The sequence below is a fragment of the Lepisma saccharinum genome, chromosome 2 (genome assembly GCF_977018435.1).
Source record: "Lepisma saccharinum chromosome 2, izLepSacc3.1, whole genome shotgun sequence".
In the NCBI taxonomy this organism is placed as follows: domain Eukaryota; kingdom Metazoa; phylum Arthropoda; class Insecta; order Zygentoma; family Lepismatidae; genus Lepisma; species Lepisma saccharinum.
Window position 1 is genome coordinate 93,466,452 of NC_139230.1, and position 15,621 is coordinate 93,482,072.

The 15,621-nt window shown below is 41.6% G+C and overlaps 1 protein-coding gene across 1 annotated transcript in view; it reads left to right on the forward strand.

The window, feature by feature from the left end:
* The window catches only part of LOC145984097 (sterol carrier protein 2-like), a 128,896-nt gene that overhangs the window by 100,276 nt on the left and 12,999 nt on the right, over positions 1-15,621 (forward strand). Inside the window, exon 7 of the mRNA XM_083117507.1 lies at positions 7,770-7,923. Coding sequence (XP_082973633.1) covers positions 7,770-7,923 — 154 coding nt within the window. The remainder of the gene's footprint in view (positions 1-7,769; positions 7,924-15,621) is intronic.

Genomic DNA, 15,621 nt, shown 5'->3' on the forward strand with positions numbered 1-15,621 from the left:
AGAAGAAAGGAAAGTTTTCCAAGCAAGTTCCCCCCTCCCCCTCCCTCTCCTATGTACTAGAAAGGATTATGTAAAAGCATTGGTAAAGAAGTGTGAATTGTGATTGAGCCATGTTCTCAATTGTCCACATACGTTTTTGTGGAGGGAGGGAGAACAAAGACACCTCAGTCACACTTTTAGAATGTGTTAAAACCCTAGAGAAAGCAGCATGTACAGTGACTATCAGTTTGACAACAATGTGCTTGTTCCTGATCATAAGGCAGGAGTTCAAGGTCACATGGTGAATGAATGAAACTGCTACAAAAGCAATTAAGAGGGGGGGGGGGAGAGGTTGCCTGGCATGCGGAACAGGATTCTGGCAATTTTTGTCATCGGCAGGACTTGGAAAACATATAAAGTGGGAAACAAGAGTTACGGTAAACATAAGATCAAGATGAACATCCTAATGTTTAACACGTTCTTTTGCAGGGAATGGATTAAGTGGGTAAACTTGCTTGCATCCCTTCCACCCCCTGGCACCTTCACTGTCTATTTCTTGTGATTTTGTGAATTTAAAATAACAGAGTAGTGCAATAGCAAATTTTGGTGTATATGCAGTAAACCTTTTCTTTCTTTGTGTACTTAATTTTACCATTTTAATTATCTTTCAATAATACATTTTTCTCAGTTGTACATATTTTTCCCTTCTGTTCCCCATAAAATGTATAACTGAGATTAGACTGTACCATGAACTGGTGCTATTCTAAAACGTCAGGGTGGTTGTGAATTGTGAGTGTGTTTTTTCAACCTGTTATGAAAATATATTTTTTGCTGTTATATAGTAGGTTTATTGTATCCACAATGTAGCAATGTTTGAACCGTAGAGCTATTCTTATCGATATCAGATGCTTTAACCCTCTGTGACCCACGTGGCGGCACTGAGTGCCACATTATTTTCCTTACGAGCGCAATAATGGTTGGGAAAGCACTAGGTAACTTATCTACACTAGTCCCATGAAAACATAGAGGCATTCGTGCCTTTTTTCTGGTGTTCTTTCAGTTGCTTACAAGCTTCTGAAGTAACACCCCCCCCCCCACTTAGGCAGCACTCAGTACCGCACACGGGAACATTTCCTACCTTAAATCCTAACATGCCAGCCATGTATTTGGCGGAAGTAAGAAGAAACAAATGATGGCACGTTGTTCGGAATGTAAATTATTTGTATGCAGAAGCCATTGCAGTACCCATTCGAAATGTCAGAGTTGTCCAAAATAACGATATTGATAAGTGACAACAGTCAGTTCATTTTATTTCAGTCAGCATGTGTTTTTTTATGTATATCTTGTAAAAGCAGGAGAAGCATTGAGATTTGAACATTTTAAAATATTTTGTAAGTCTGTTAGAGTTGTGTTTTACACATTTGATTGCTTTTTCTGTGAGTCAGTAAGATTTTGATTGAGAAATGTGGAACAAATATTTCCTTTCTAAGCCCATATAAGTTGGTTGGCCATGGTGGCTCAGTCGGTAACGCGTCTGACTACCATGCTGAAGGTCCCGGGTTCGATCCCCAGCTGGTTCAAATCCGGGAACTTTTCTAACGGTGGAAGCGGCCCCGGTGCCCACCCAGCGTCGAATAACATGGGTACCTGGGGTTAACCCTGGGGGGTAAAGGCAGTCAGGGGCGTGATGCTGATCACACCACCCCCACTCACGACCAGATCAAGAAAGTGTTGGGCGTTACCCCTATACGCCTTCATGGCGTGGTGCTATGCACAGGGGAGGACTTTACCTTTTTTTGCCCATATAAGTTGTACCATTTCAATTAGTTTTGAAAAATACGTTGAAAATTTTGTGAATAGAGAGTTCATTTTTTAGTTCCTTCATTATGTAGCAAAGCTTTAATTATTTTTAGAATAATAAGTTGATGCATTTGCTTCAAGAGTCTAAGCTTGTAATTCTATGAAGTACTTGCTCTCATTCTATGAAATTAAAGCTCTCTGAGGCCAACGCCTCACCTCATGCACCTCATCCAGCCAAAACTACAACATACACCTGCACCAAGCCCTAACCAACCATGGCTACCTCTCCACCCTCATCAATAAACAAATCACAAGAGCCACCTCCCACAACCGCACCAAACAACCCAAAACCAACCCTCCAGCTCTGATCACCCAATACCACCCCCACCTTACGAAAATCAGACATAACCTCCACTCCCTCCTTCCCATCCTGCACAATGATCCTGACACCAGGGACATCTTTCGGGATAAACCTAGGGTCGTCTTCGATCACCTTCCCCCCAACCTGAAGAACATCTTGGTCCAAAACACTCCCACCCCTTCTATGCCACTCCCCCCAGCTCACAGGTGCCACAAACCCAGGTACAAGATCTCCCCCACCCTCCTGATCCCCACCCCTGCAGGTGAGTTCACAGTTGAAATCCACACCAACAGCCATAATACCACCTTTAACAACTGTTTCCGTGTGGCTATCATCCATCTTTTGCCCCCCCCCCCACTCAGACACGTCTCTCTTCAGGCAATGGGAAATGCCCTATATATCAGGCATGCACGCCACTATACCCCCCCCCCCCAGACTCAACCTAGCCAACCAATGGATGTCAACTTTTGCTCGCAGACTTAGGTGGTGTATTTTTGGGCCAAGAATCACCCCTCCAATGCCAATCCCTCAGACATACATCCCTGTCTCCTCCAGTTCTGCTCCCTCCCCCCATGATCCCCCTCCCTTGCCAACAACCACCCCTCGAAGGATACATAACCTCTGTTGTCAACAACGTTTCTGATAGTTCATACCTCCGAAACTCCTCTTCCCACCACAATCTAACCACAGCCCAGCACCAAGCCCTCTGATCCCTCCACAACAACCCGGACATGAAAATTCTCCTCGCCGACAAAGGGTCCACCACAGTAGTCATGAATTCTTCTGACTATGTCCCACCAACTCTCTGATTCATCCACCTACAAGCCCACCACGGTTGATTCATCCACCACACACCTAAATAAAATCCATGATTTTTTCCTCTCCCTAGGCCCCCTCTGAAGGTCTATCCAACTCCAGCATCTCCTCACTCATACCTGACAATCCCCGCACCCCCACTTCCTACCTCCTCTCCAATATTCACAAACCGAACAATCCCGGGAGACCCATTGTGTCCAGCTACAATTCACCCACTGAACGCATATCAGCCTTTCTAGACTCTCACCTCCAACCCCTCGTCCAAGCCCTGCCCTCCTACCTCTGTGACATCATCCACAACTTACCATCTCTACCACCAAACACCATCCTCACCACAGTTGATGTCACCTCCCTCTACACCAACATCCCCCATGCTAATGGCCTCTGTGCCACCGAATCATTCCTTAACATCCAACCCAAACCCCACAACCCCAGCACCCACTTCCTGATACAACTAGCCAACATTGCACTTACCTGCAAAAACTTCTGCTTCGGAGACCAACAGTACCTGCAGATATGTGGCACAGCTATGGGTACACAAATGACCCCCTCTTATGCCAACCTGTTCATGGGCAGGCTGGAACAGGAATTCCTTGACTCCCAACCACTGAAACCACTCCTCTGGCTTAGATTCATTGATGACATTTTCCTCCTCTGGACATGGCAAACCCTCCCTCACTACATTCCTAAACCAATCGGTGTATAGATTCATATTTTTATTTTGTGCGAATTACTCAGCACCTCTGGCAGCTCATTCCTAAATGACCTCCGCAACCAAACAAACCTCAACTCCTCCTAACAGAAAGATCTCCTAGATCTCCGCAACAACCATAACATCAAAATCCTCCCAGCGGACAAGGGGTCTACCACAGTGGTGTTGAACTCTCAAGATTACCTGGCAGAGGCCACTCACGAGTTGGCTGACTCCTCCACCTACAAACCCACCACAGTTGACCTATCCTCCGCCCACCTTAACAAAATCCAGGAATTCATCCATACCCGAGGACCGCCTGAAGGCCTGACAGCTCCTATCACAGCCATGTTAATTCCTGACGACCCCTGCACCCCCTCCTTCTATCTACTGCCCAAAATTCACAAACCTGGCAACCCTGGTAGACCCATTGTGTCCAGCTATAACTCACCTACTGAAAGAATCTCAGCCTTTGTTGACTTCCATCTCCAGCCTCTTGTGAAAGCTCTGCCCTCCTACCTCCATGATACCATGATCCCTCTACACCAACATACCCCACTCCCATGGCCCCCGCTCCATAGAATTCTACCTCAATAGCAGACCCAAATCTTACAACCCCATCACCAACTTCCTGATCCACCTAGTCCACCTTGTCCTCACACGTAACAATTTCACCTTTGAAAACCAACATTTTCTACAGATCAGAGGTACAGCCATGGGTACCAGAATGGCCCCATCCTATGCAAACCTTTTCATGGGCAAACTTGAGCAAGAGTTCCTGGATACCCAACCCCTCAAACCCCTCCTCTGGCTCCGCTTCATGGACAACATCTTCATACTCTGGACACATGGAGAACCATCCTTATCAGCTTTCCTGGATCAACTTAATCACTTCCGTTCCATAAGGTTCACCTGGACTCACTCCCCCAACCAGATCACCTTCTTGGATGTGGATGTGCACATCGAGGGAGGACATCTGAAAACCTCTATCCACATAAAACCCACCAACCACATGCAATACTTACAATTCTCCAGCTCCCACCAGTTTCACACCAAAAGAGCCATTCCATTCACTCTGGCCCTCAGGGGACAGCGCCTGAACACTCCACCCACCTCCCGCCAGAATTATAACCTCCGCCTACACCAGGCCCTGGTCAACCGTGGATATCCCTCCAGCCTGGTCACCAAACAAATATAGCAAGCTGTCTCACACACCATTAACACCAAGAAACTTGCTGCCACCACCCACCTGCTCTCATCACCCAACATCATCCCCACCTCAACAAAATCAGACACACACTACACTCTCTTCTTCCCATTCTCCACAGTGACCCTGAAACCAAAACCATCTTTTCCAACAAACCCAGAGTGGTTTTCAAATGCCCCCCCCCCCTAACCTCCAAAACATCCTGGTCCACAACACTACCTCACCACACAACCAACATCCCCCTGCCCAGAAATGCAACCACCCTAGGTGCAAAACCTGCGCCATTCTTATTACCTCTCAGACCCTCCAGGTGTGCACATGGCCACTGGCAAATTTACCCTCCACCCCAAAGGGACCTGCCGCACCTCATGCTTGATCTACATCCTCACCTGCAACATCTGTGGTGATTTTTACCTGGGGGAAACATCAACCACCCTGAACCTTCACATCAATAACCACCGTGCCTCCACCCACAACCTGGACTTCACTGTCGCCATCCATACCAACCACCACAATATCCCTTTCAACGACTGCTTCTGGGTAGCGATCATCCATCTCTTACCCCAACCAGCCAACACCTCAGTTTGCAAAAGGTGGGGGAGGCCTTATATATCAGCCATGAGTGCAACCACTCACCCTGGCCTGAACAAGTCCACCCAGTAACTTCCCCGCCCACCCACCCGCAACCCATCCCTCCCACCTTACCCTGTCAACGTACTCACAGTTTCGACAAGCCTGGTAACGGAGCAGTGTTTTTTTCATTTTACACACTACTACTTCTACGATCGAGAACTGGCAACTCTGTCAGATCTCCAACTTCCGGGTCCTTCTTTCTCCTTACATTCATAATGCAGTGATAGTCTGCGAGAATTTGAATTTTTCCACTGTCTGGTGAGTGTTTCCTTTCTCCTTCTTTGCTTTATATTTACCCCTTTTGGCCCACATTTCTTTTATCTATCTATCTATATGTATATATATATATATATATATACACACACACACACACACACCCAAAACCATCACTATGTAAGGTTTACAGCTCCTGAGAGAGTTGGCTGCCAAAATTTTTCGTGAAATGTTTTGCAAAGATAAAGATATTTGACAAAAGGAAAAAGACCTTAAGAATTATTATTATAGTAGTGCAAGAAGACTGCCATACTAAAGTAGAAATAAAGCTAGAAATAAAAACAAAAACTAGAGATAAAGCACTTGCAAATAGCAGTAAAATTAGTTTTAGCACGATCCTAACCATTAACAGTTGCTGCTATCTGTTGGCAGTTCTGTAACTTCCAACCAAGCAGATTTTCATGGGAGTTCACAGCCCTGAGTGTGCTCCAATTGCCTTTACTCGTTGTTTGGCTTCCCCTGGTTTCTCTTGGCTTCCTCAGTGAGGCTAGGAAGCAGAAGAGGTTCTCGCTAAAGGTTGTACCCCCACTTCTCACTGCATCATTTGGTGCAATTTTCTTGTGAAGAATCAGGGAAAAATCTGAAATTTAAAGCATTATGAATACTTTGTGAATGAAAAAAACTTGTTTAAAATACTTATCTTGAAACGTAGTGTTTCATTGTGCTGAAAAGAAAACCATTTGGATTTATTGTTGGGCTGAGCCGGTACTGATACCAATGTATTGGTAAGGACCGATTCTAGCAGTATGAATATCGGAAAGTATCAGTTGAAATTTTCCCACCAATGCTTTTTGATATCATTGTTCATGAGTCCCTTTTCAGAGGGTCGTTCACCCTTCCTAGTGACAGGTTGAAAGGCCAGCACAAGAACTTCTGCATATAGATTTTGCGAGAAAAGCTGAACAAACCCCAACCTCCTGAGAAGCAGATGATTGACAAAATCAAAGGCAGGGTAAAGTTAAAGCTGCTCCAAAACTTCTCAAAGGCACGTAACTGCCTGGTAAAGGCTGTGTGAAAATAAAAGAAATCATTCATTTCCAATTCCTGGTCGCAAACTCATGGGGTAATGAAGGGTGGACTATTCTAAAATGAGCATTACTATCATGCTGGGCTATTTCCACACAAGATGATTGCCGAGTTCTTGGGAAAAACGGATTAAGGTCGCTGTGGAGTTTGTTTTGTTTTATCTATTTTTAAGCAGGGAAGGAGGGGATTCGACAAAGTCTTCTTGTGTTCTTCCCTTCTGTGTAGGGAGTATTTTATACCTTAGTGACTGGTTTTTATTGCAAATGACAGAGAATATGAGAGAGCAGGGCATAGAGAGAACCGGCCAGATCTTTATTTTAATAACTATCTCTTTTCTTCTTCTCCTATTAAACCAAATGGTAAGAACAAATAGTGTTTACATGAAATTGAAGAAGAAACACAATCCACTGATTTTTGGTGTAACTGTAACACTTTGAAAAGTCTTGCAACATTTCAGAAACTTCTTTCTGTGTCTAAGAGAAAAGTTCACATAAAAAAAGAAAACTAGAAAAACTTGCCAAATGTCGCAAGACATTTTAATGTGTTATGATGCTACGTGAGAATAATTTGGAATTATTTAATGTCATTAATGGAATGGAATGTGATGAGTTATTATGACTCGGTAACTAGCCTTTGTTATTTTTAAACTGGAATTATACAAGTATCGGTATCAGCATCGATATTGGTGGGAAGGGTGAGAGTATTTGCATTGGTATCGGTTCAAAGTGGTATCGGCTCAGCCCTAATTTACTGCGATTTCGGTTGGGTGTTCCTGTGAAGCCCTTCAGCCGATGGCTGTTTATAAGGTTCAATGTTAATGAGACTCATATATTGTTCTTGTTGATTTTTAACATATAATTGTTTGTAGTAACTTTTGAGAATTATTGCTGATTGTATCTTGCATATAAATGATACTTTTCTAGATAAATACATTTTCTTATGCAAATGCTGTTTTGTAATAAAGTGTTATGTTTTACTTTTAGGTTTGGCACAGTGTACTGAATTGTGCTGGCAGCTGCGAGGTATGGCTGGCAAGAGACAAGTAACAAATGCCAAGTTAGCTTTGCAGCACAATATAGGTCTGGGTGGAGCCGTGGTTGTAGCTCTCTACAAATTAGGATTTCCAGGTGCTGTAAGGTAAGAAATCAATCCAACTTAGATTTGTATTTTAAGTTAAAGAGTGTTATGATATATGATAAGCTTCAGTAAGGACTCCCATCACATTGTTAATTCTCAAACTATTAATTTTGGATTTCAAGTAACTTACTGAAAATTTTCTGCTCATTCTCAGAAGAAAAAATTGAAAAGACTAATCATTATTCTGCACTCTTTCGGTATGATATGTTGGTTTATTGGTAAATTTACCTTAATTTTACCAATCTAATATTTATAGCCTATGTGCCATGTAATGCATTTCATGGAAAAGTGGACCTAAGTTGAGGACAAAACCAAAAATGTTGCCATACAATATTCCTCTCAAAACTTTGTTCAACAATGCCCATATGACCTTGTGTTACTTACACACAAGCAAAAATATTTGTTATACTCAAAAAAGTAATTTACTCACACAAAAGGAAATTTGTTTTTCTGGCGCTTTTAAGTAACATGGACACTGTGAGTAGAAAAAATAAGCATCATGCTCAAATTCATTTTGTCAGTGACAATACAGCTTCTATTATGCATTGTGTAATGCAGAGAAAGTAGACAATGAATGGAATTAAAAATATAAACATTTAACATGTGATGAATTGGGAAATATTACTGTTCAGTTTATTTAAAAGAAAACATGACACTGGCAAATAAAGTTGCTGAAACTATTTCATTCTGATTCATCATTTGCTACCCAAACAACTTGCAAGTCTCGGTAAAACTACATCTGGTGATGAATGGCATCTTTCTTCCTTCTTATGGAATGATCAGTTGGATACAATAATTCCACATCAGAGTGAAAACTGTTGTTTGGGTGACCTTTCACTTTCTTATGCAAGTCCAACACCATGTGGTCGACATCTTGCAATGTGTAAAACAACATTACTGCCTTCAACTTGGCCTTGTCATAACGATGTGCTGTGTACAAAACCGAAACCATGATACCTTCAATTTGGATTCAGTAAGCTTCCTCATGACCTTCATCACTCACTACCCATGGGATAAAGTCATTTGTGCCAGACTCGCCTATGTGAATAACAACAGTATTACTTTTTGTACCACATTCCTTAATTGGATATCATAACACTGCATGCTTGCCCGATTCACTCGAAGTGCTATCTGTAGTGGGCACATAAGATCTGTTGATGTCACTATCATAAGAAGAAAATAAACTGTTGTGTGTATTCACACTGGTATTCATTGTGATTGTCACATAGCCTGATGTGGCACAAATTCTACACTCGTTCTTAGAAAGTGCTGGAAATCACCACTTGATATAGTTATGGACAATATTTTATGATAGGAAATGCTTTCCAGCATAAATTATATCCATTGTCAGTCTGTGGTATTAACTGTAAAATGTTGGCTTTGACACGTAGGAATTGTGAGGTGAAATCTTATGTTGATTGTGCTAAATCTTATGTTGAGATAAAAGCATAACCCATTAGTGCCCACATTATTTTTTTTTAACATTTATGTCTTTTTTTCTTATTGAACTTTACTTTTTATGTATAAAATAATGTATAAACACAAATCAAATATAAGTATTATACTCCAAGTAGCGGAAAACACCTGTACCATAAAGATTACATACACTAGGCACTTATGAGAGCAAAATAATAATATGTTTGTAGATACCAAAATACGCAATTTATACAAACTAAAGGTTAAAAGATTAAAAATCAGTAACTTACGTGTGTGAGCATGAGATTTTTCGAACTACGTTTCGAAGGTTATACTACCTCCTTCTTCAGGTTGAAACTATGTTTTCAGACACCTGACATGGTGCCTCGTTGAGAAAGTGATGGTTGAGGATTTAGGTTAAAATGGTATAGGAAAGACACTTTCTATAAAAAAGAATGTAAAATACACATACTAAAACTGCGCAATACTCTATAAAAACAAAAGATCGTTCAAAGCTAATGAAGGCGAACTGCCGATCGGTGCTCGGGGTAGGCGAATGCACGGTGTCAGCTCTTACCTGGAGAAGGAAAACTCCTCCCCCCAGTCTTTCCTCAACTGGGGCTCGTTAGTCACCAATCCAAGGTGAATTCAACTTCCACCTCGGTGGCTTTCCTAACCTCAGGGGTAACATGGAAGCCCATCTCGTCTCTACTCCCGGCGGCTTTATCCCATTTTTTAAAAAAAGTTTATCCAGCAGTCTTCCAAATTCCCTCATCCCTATTGAGTTTATTCCTATTATCCGCGCATATATAGGCTGCCTCATACACATTCCTGTCCAATTTATTGTTAATCTTCCTAATGACTTCTCTTTTGGCGATCTTATGCCGGTTAACTAATTTTTAAAGTTTTTTAAGGCATTGAAACCAGTTTTACTTTGTGAAGTGCAGAGATAAAAAGAAACTACTTAAGAATGTTAAAGAAGGGAATATTCCCATGGACTTTGGGATACCAAAGACCCATAAGGAAGGGATACCCCTCAGACCCATCAGCCCCATGTATACACATCCAGGTTATGGTCTAGCTAAAGAAATGATTAAGAGGATGGGGAAAATTAATATGGACACTCAGTTTAGTATCAAAAACTCTCTTATGGTCAAAGAAACCATTGAAAAACTTACCATAGGTGAACGAGACACAATCTGTAGTTTCGATGTTATTAATCTGTATCCCAGTGTCCTCCGGGACAAAGCCGGGGATTGCTTGTATAGATGGGTAATAGACCAAAATGTTGAAATCTTGGTCGCCTGGGAATATGTCAGGTGGTTTTTTCTCATTACAGGGTACAATTACTTCTACGTTAATGATAAAATCTTCCAAAAAAAAGAAGAGTTGGCCATGGGTAACCCCATTTCCGGCCTCGTGGCCAACATCTTCATGCACTATGTCAAAAAAGCCACCCTGGAGCATGTCGGGGGAGGGGTAAAATACTATGGAAGATACGTATTGGGTTGGCAACTAGGTTCGACGCCATTTTTTAAGGAAGGTGTTAAAAGGTTAGTTTTCAATAAACAGATACAAGTAGTTAATCAATAATGTATTCTCCTGTGTTGTTTACAACATTTTGCCAACGTTCAACAAGGTTTTCAATACCTCGTCGGTAGAAATCACGTGGTTTAGACTCGAAAAAGTCATCCAACCAAGCTCTCAATTCTGCATCAGTATTGAACGAAACTCCCCGCATAGCATTTGAAAGAGATCGAAAGAGGTGAAAATCCGTTGGTGCCAAATCTGGAGAGTATGGTGGGTGTGGCAGCACTTCCCATCAATGAGCTTGGTCATATTGGCGATATGAGGGTGGGCGTTGTCGTGCAGCAAAAGAACACCATGCTGCCGATTCGGTCTTTTCTCTTGAATAGCCGTGTTGAGTCGTTCCATTTGTTGCACATAGAGTTCCGCGTTGATCGTTTGGTTCCTTTCAAGCAATTCGAAATGGAGAATCCCTTCCCAGTCCCACCATACGCAAAACATCGTTTTACGTGGATGAAGTTCCTGTTTCGCACGTGGGCTCACTTGTTTCCCGGGGCTCAGCCATTCCTTACGCCGCTTCATATTCATGTAAAGGCACCATTTTTCATTGCCAGTAACGATTCGGTGAAGAAATCATTCCTTGTGTCCATGGGTTGCACGGTGCCGAGCAAGCAAACCAGCGGAGATTGTGGCTCGTTGATTTTTGTTGGTGACACTTAAAGTGTGAGGCACCCATGCTCCACACTTCTGAACCTTTCCCATCGAGTGAAGATGCTTCTCTACAGTAGTGTGGGAGCAACCCATTGTCTCTGCCAGTTCCCTTGTTTGACGCAGATTTTCATGCAACAGGTGGTTCAACGCTCTTCAACGAACTCAATTGGACGGCCAGAACGAGATGCATCTTTGAGATCAAAATTTCCTTTTTTGAACTTCGCACACCAATCACGGGGGTTCTTTCAGCTATAGCACCCACTCCATACGCAGCACAAATGTTGCAAGCAGCTTCTGCAGCCTTAGAACCTTGATTAAAGGCAAAAAGGAGGAGGTGTCGAAAATGCTCATTCTTCTCAACTTGACATTTCATTTTAATGATCTGTAAATAACAAAAAAATGTGTCTTAGTAACAAAGAAACATAAATTTAGGTAGAACAATATATTCTCTTTCGCATGATGTACACCTTCGTGCCAAACGTATTTAATGTCATAGAGATTTTTCCAATTAAGAAAAATGGCGGGAACTTAGTTGCCAACCCAATAGATGACATCGTCATCATAGGGAATGAAACCAAACTTGATAGCATTTTCACCCAATTGGGCAAGCAAGATCCCAGAATTGGTTTTACCAGAGAAGATCTGGCCAATGGAAAGATTCACTTTCTAGACATATGCCTTACCAAAACCGGACAACGGATTGTAATCGGGGTCTTCCATAAACCGTTGGCTGGTGAGCTGTACCTCCATAAGAGATCCCAACATTTGAATATGACTAAGTTAAATGTTTTTCTTAACTTTTTCATTCGCGCTGAAAGGCTGTGCAGTGACGAAAAAGAGAAAGAAAAAGAAGAAGAATGGATAAAGAAGGTGGGTATAAAGAATGGATATACAATCCGCGACATGGAAAAAGTAGCTAGGAAAGCAAAAAAGATTGTTAGACAAGAACTATCACAAAAGATGAAGATGAAGATAAAACGGAGGTAGGAAACGGTGAAAAGAACACGTATTTTGTCGGGATTCCATATTTTAAGGGTGTTTCTGAGAAAATTGAAAAATCCGTAAGGGGATACGGGATAAAATGTGGTGTGAGAGCACCTCCGAGCATTGAAAAACACTTCATGTCTTATAAGAAAGGGAGGGGAGATAGGCGCGATAACCCTGAAGAGCAAAAGGGAGTGTACAGGATAGTATGTGAATGCGGAAAGGAATACGTGGGATAGACGGGGAGGAGTATGCAAATTAGGTGGGGCGAGCATGATAAAGATGTAAAGGAGGGTATACCCAAGACAGATTTGTGTGAACACGTATTAGTTAACCGGCATAAGATCGCCAAAAGAGAAGTCATTAGGAAGATTAACAATAAATTGGACAGGAATGTGTATGAGGCAGCCTATATATGCGCGGATAATAGGAATAAACTCAATAGGGATGATGGGAATTTGGAAGACTGCTGGATAAACTTTTTTTAAAAAATGGGATAAAGTCGCCGGGAGTAGAGACGAGATGGGCTTCCATGTTACCCCTGAGGTTAGGAAAGCCACCGAGGTGGAAGTTGAATTCACCTTGGATTGGTGACTAACGAGCCCCAGTTGAGGAAAGACTGGGGGGAGGAGTTTTCCTTCTCCAGGTAAGAGCTGACACCGTGCATTCGCCTACCCCGAGCACCGATCGGCAGTTCGCCTTCATTAGCTTTGAACGTTCTTTTGTTTTTATAGAGTATTGCGCGGTTTTAGTATGTGTATTTTACATTCTTTTTTATAGAAAGTGTCTTTCCTATACCATTTTAACCTAAATCCTCAACCATCACTTTCTCAACGAGGCACCATGTCAGGTGTCTGAAAACATAGTTTCAACTGAAGAAGGAGGTAGTATAACCTTCGAAACAATCTCATGCTCACACACGTAAGTTACTGATTTTTAATCTTTTAACCTTTAGTTCGTATTTAATTGTGAGTAATCAGCACATTACCAGTATGTTACGCAATGTATTGTGCAATAATGAACATAAGACATAGGTTAGAAATTTAGTTTACACAAATTTACTTTATGCCTAAAATACTGGGTTCAAATACTGGCATGAAACAATCTATACATTTTGGCCAGTGTATGGGACCAGTGGCCACCCACCATCTTGAAGAAATTGGGGAACTACGACTGGGTAGCGTAACCCGGTCATGGAAACTACAACAACGACTGGAGGTTTGTCGTGCTGACCACATGTCACCCTGTAACTGGTTTGATGATCTCTCACCTCATCAGGTGCAAGAGAGGCTGGTAGTCGGTAGTCAGGCCCTGAGCCTCATGGGCTGTTGCACCACAGGTTTGAATTGTCTGCTATCAACTTTCCTTTCTTTCATTTTCACTAATAGTGCTAATATCACAAAATATAATAGAATAATAATAATACAGTAAAACTTCTCAATAACGGACAGGCCTGAGGGAAAAATAAATGTTCGTTAATAATATACTTATAACGTCCTGAGAACATTTTGAACAACAAACATTTTCATGTTCTAGATATCGAGATTGATGCATATTGCATATCCTGAAGCTCAGATGTCACCGTAAGGCTCTCCTCAATAGTGCATTTTTCCTTCAGAAAATACAGGGCTTCCCCGATGGTGCAGTGGTAGCGTCGTCGCCTTGTAATCAAGGGGTCCCGGGTTCAATACCCGGTGGAAGCACAAGTGGTTCAGATCCCACTTTAAACTGTAGGTCCAGTCCCAATTAGCCTTAATGTGCATAAAGTGGACTTAAAACACCAATCCAATACAATCCTTCAGAAAATACGCTAAAATAACACAGGTGGGGCATTCCATGTCAAAGTGCACCTGAATCTCAATTTTTAAAATTAAATGCAATGCTGTAACTTTATCCTATCTTGTGAGTGAACAATCTAAAATTGTCATTTGCATAAAAATTCCAATTTACTGTAAATATGCTCTGCTTCCTGTAATTGTAAATCTGTCTACACCCAAACATACACAAACTCTGAAAATGTATATATTCAGAATAGGCCTAACTCAACATCCTGTGGAAACTCGATTTCCTGGTCTTTCTGCTTTCTTGTGGGGGAAAGAGGCAATACAAGCACTGACATCCCCTTAGCTGACTAGGGGAGGAAATCCTGCCATGTAGAAAATTCAAACACCCATGCAAAGTCTCCCTCCCCGTTAGCCTGAGGCAATTTTTCAACAGAGACATCGAGTGGCTAAGTGGTGAACTATGCTGGATGAAATTAATCTTCCATGATCGTATCTATCGTTGTTGAAAATACAAGAGTTTTTTAAACAATCATTGTGGGCTATGCAAGTGACTTTTTAAAGATGCTCCCTTTCTAGCCATGTCATGAAAGTATTGAGTGAGTAATATTGTGGTACAGTACAGGATCGTTCAAAAGTAGGTTGGTCAATATAATTTTTCCGAATTCGAAGCATGGTAATTTTAAATATTTCCTTTGCATAGATAATCAAAATTTGTAAGTAATCTGCACTGTGTTACTCCAAACTGTGCATCGCTCGCTAGTGGATGGTGGTCACGTGAAATCCAGTTTGAAATGATTTTTTTTTTAATTTGGGTAATTATGAAGATTGAGGTTTGATGATTAGGTTTTCATGTGGCATAAGGGTCTAGACACCTCGCCTAAGATGGCGGACCATTGTAATAATAGAAAACACAATTCAAATATTTTTGTGTTGACCTTTGTAAACTCAGTTGTTTTTGCACTTAAGAGGTTTAACATTTCATAATTAAAATTTATTATTTTAAAGAATGGTCCAGTTAAGATAACAGAGCAAAAATGATGTAAAAGTGATGTCAAAAGAAGACACCAAGTGTCCTGAAATGTGGATGCTGAGCGTTAATGGATTAAAATTATTTTCCTTTTATAGAGTTTACATACAATACTTATATTACATTGTAGTTCAAGTGTGTCATACATTCATATGCATATGGCTGCCCCCGTGGTGGAGTGGTTAGCACATCGAACTATGATGCCATGGGGTCCAGGTTCGAATCCCAGCCAGGCCGGTTGCGAGTGGC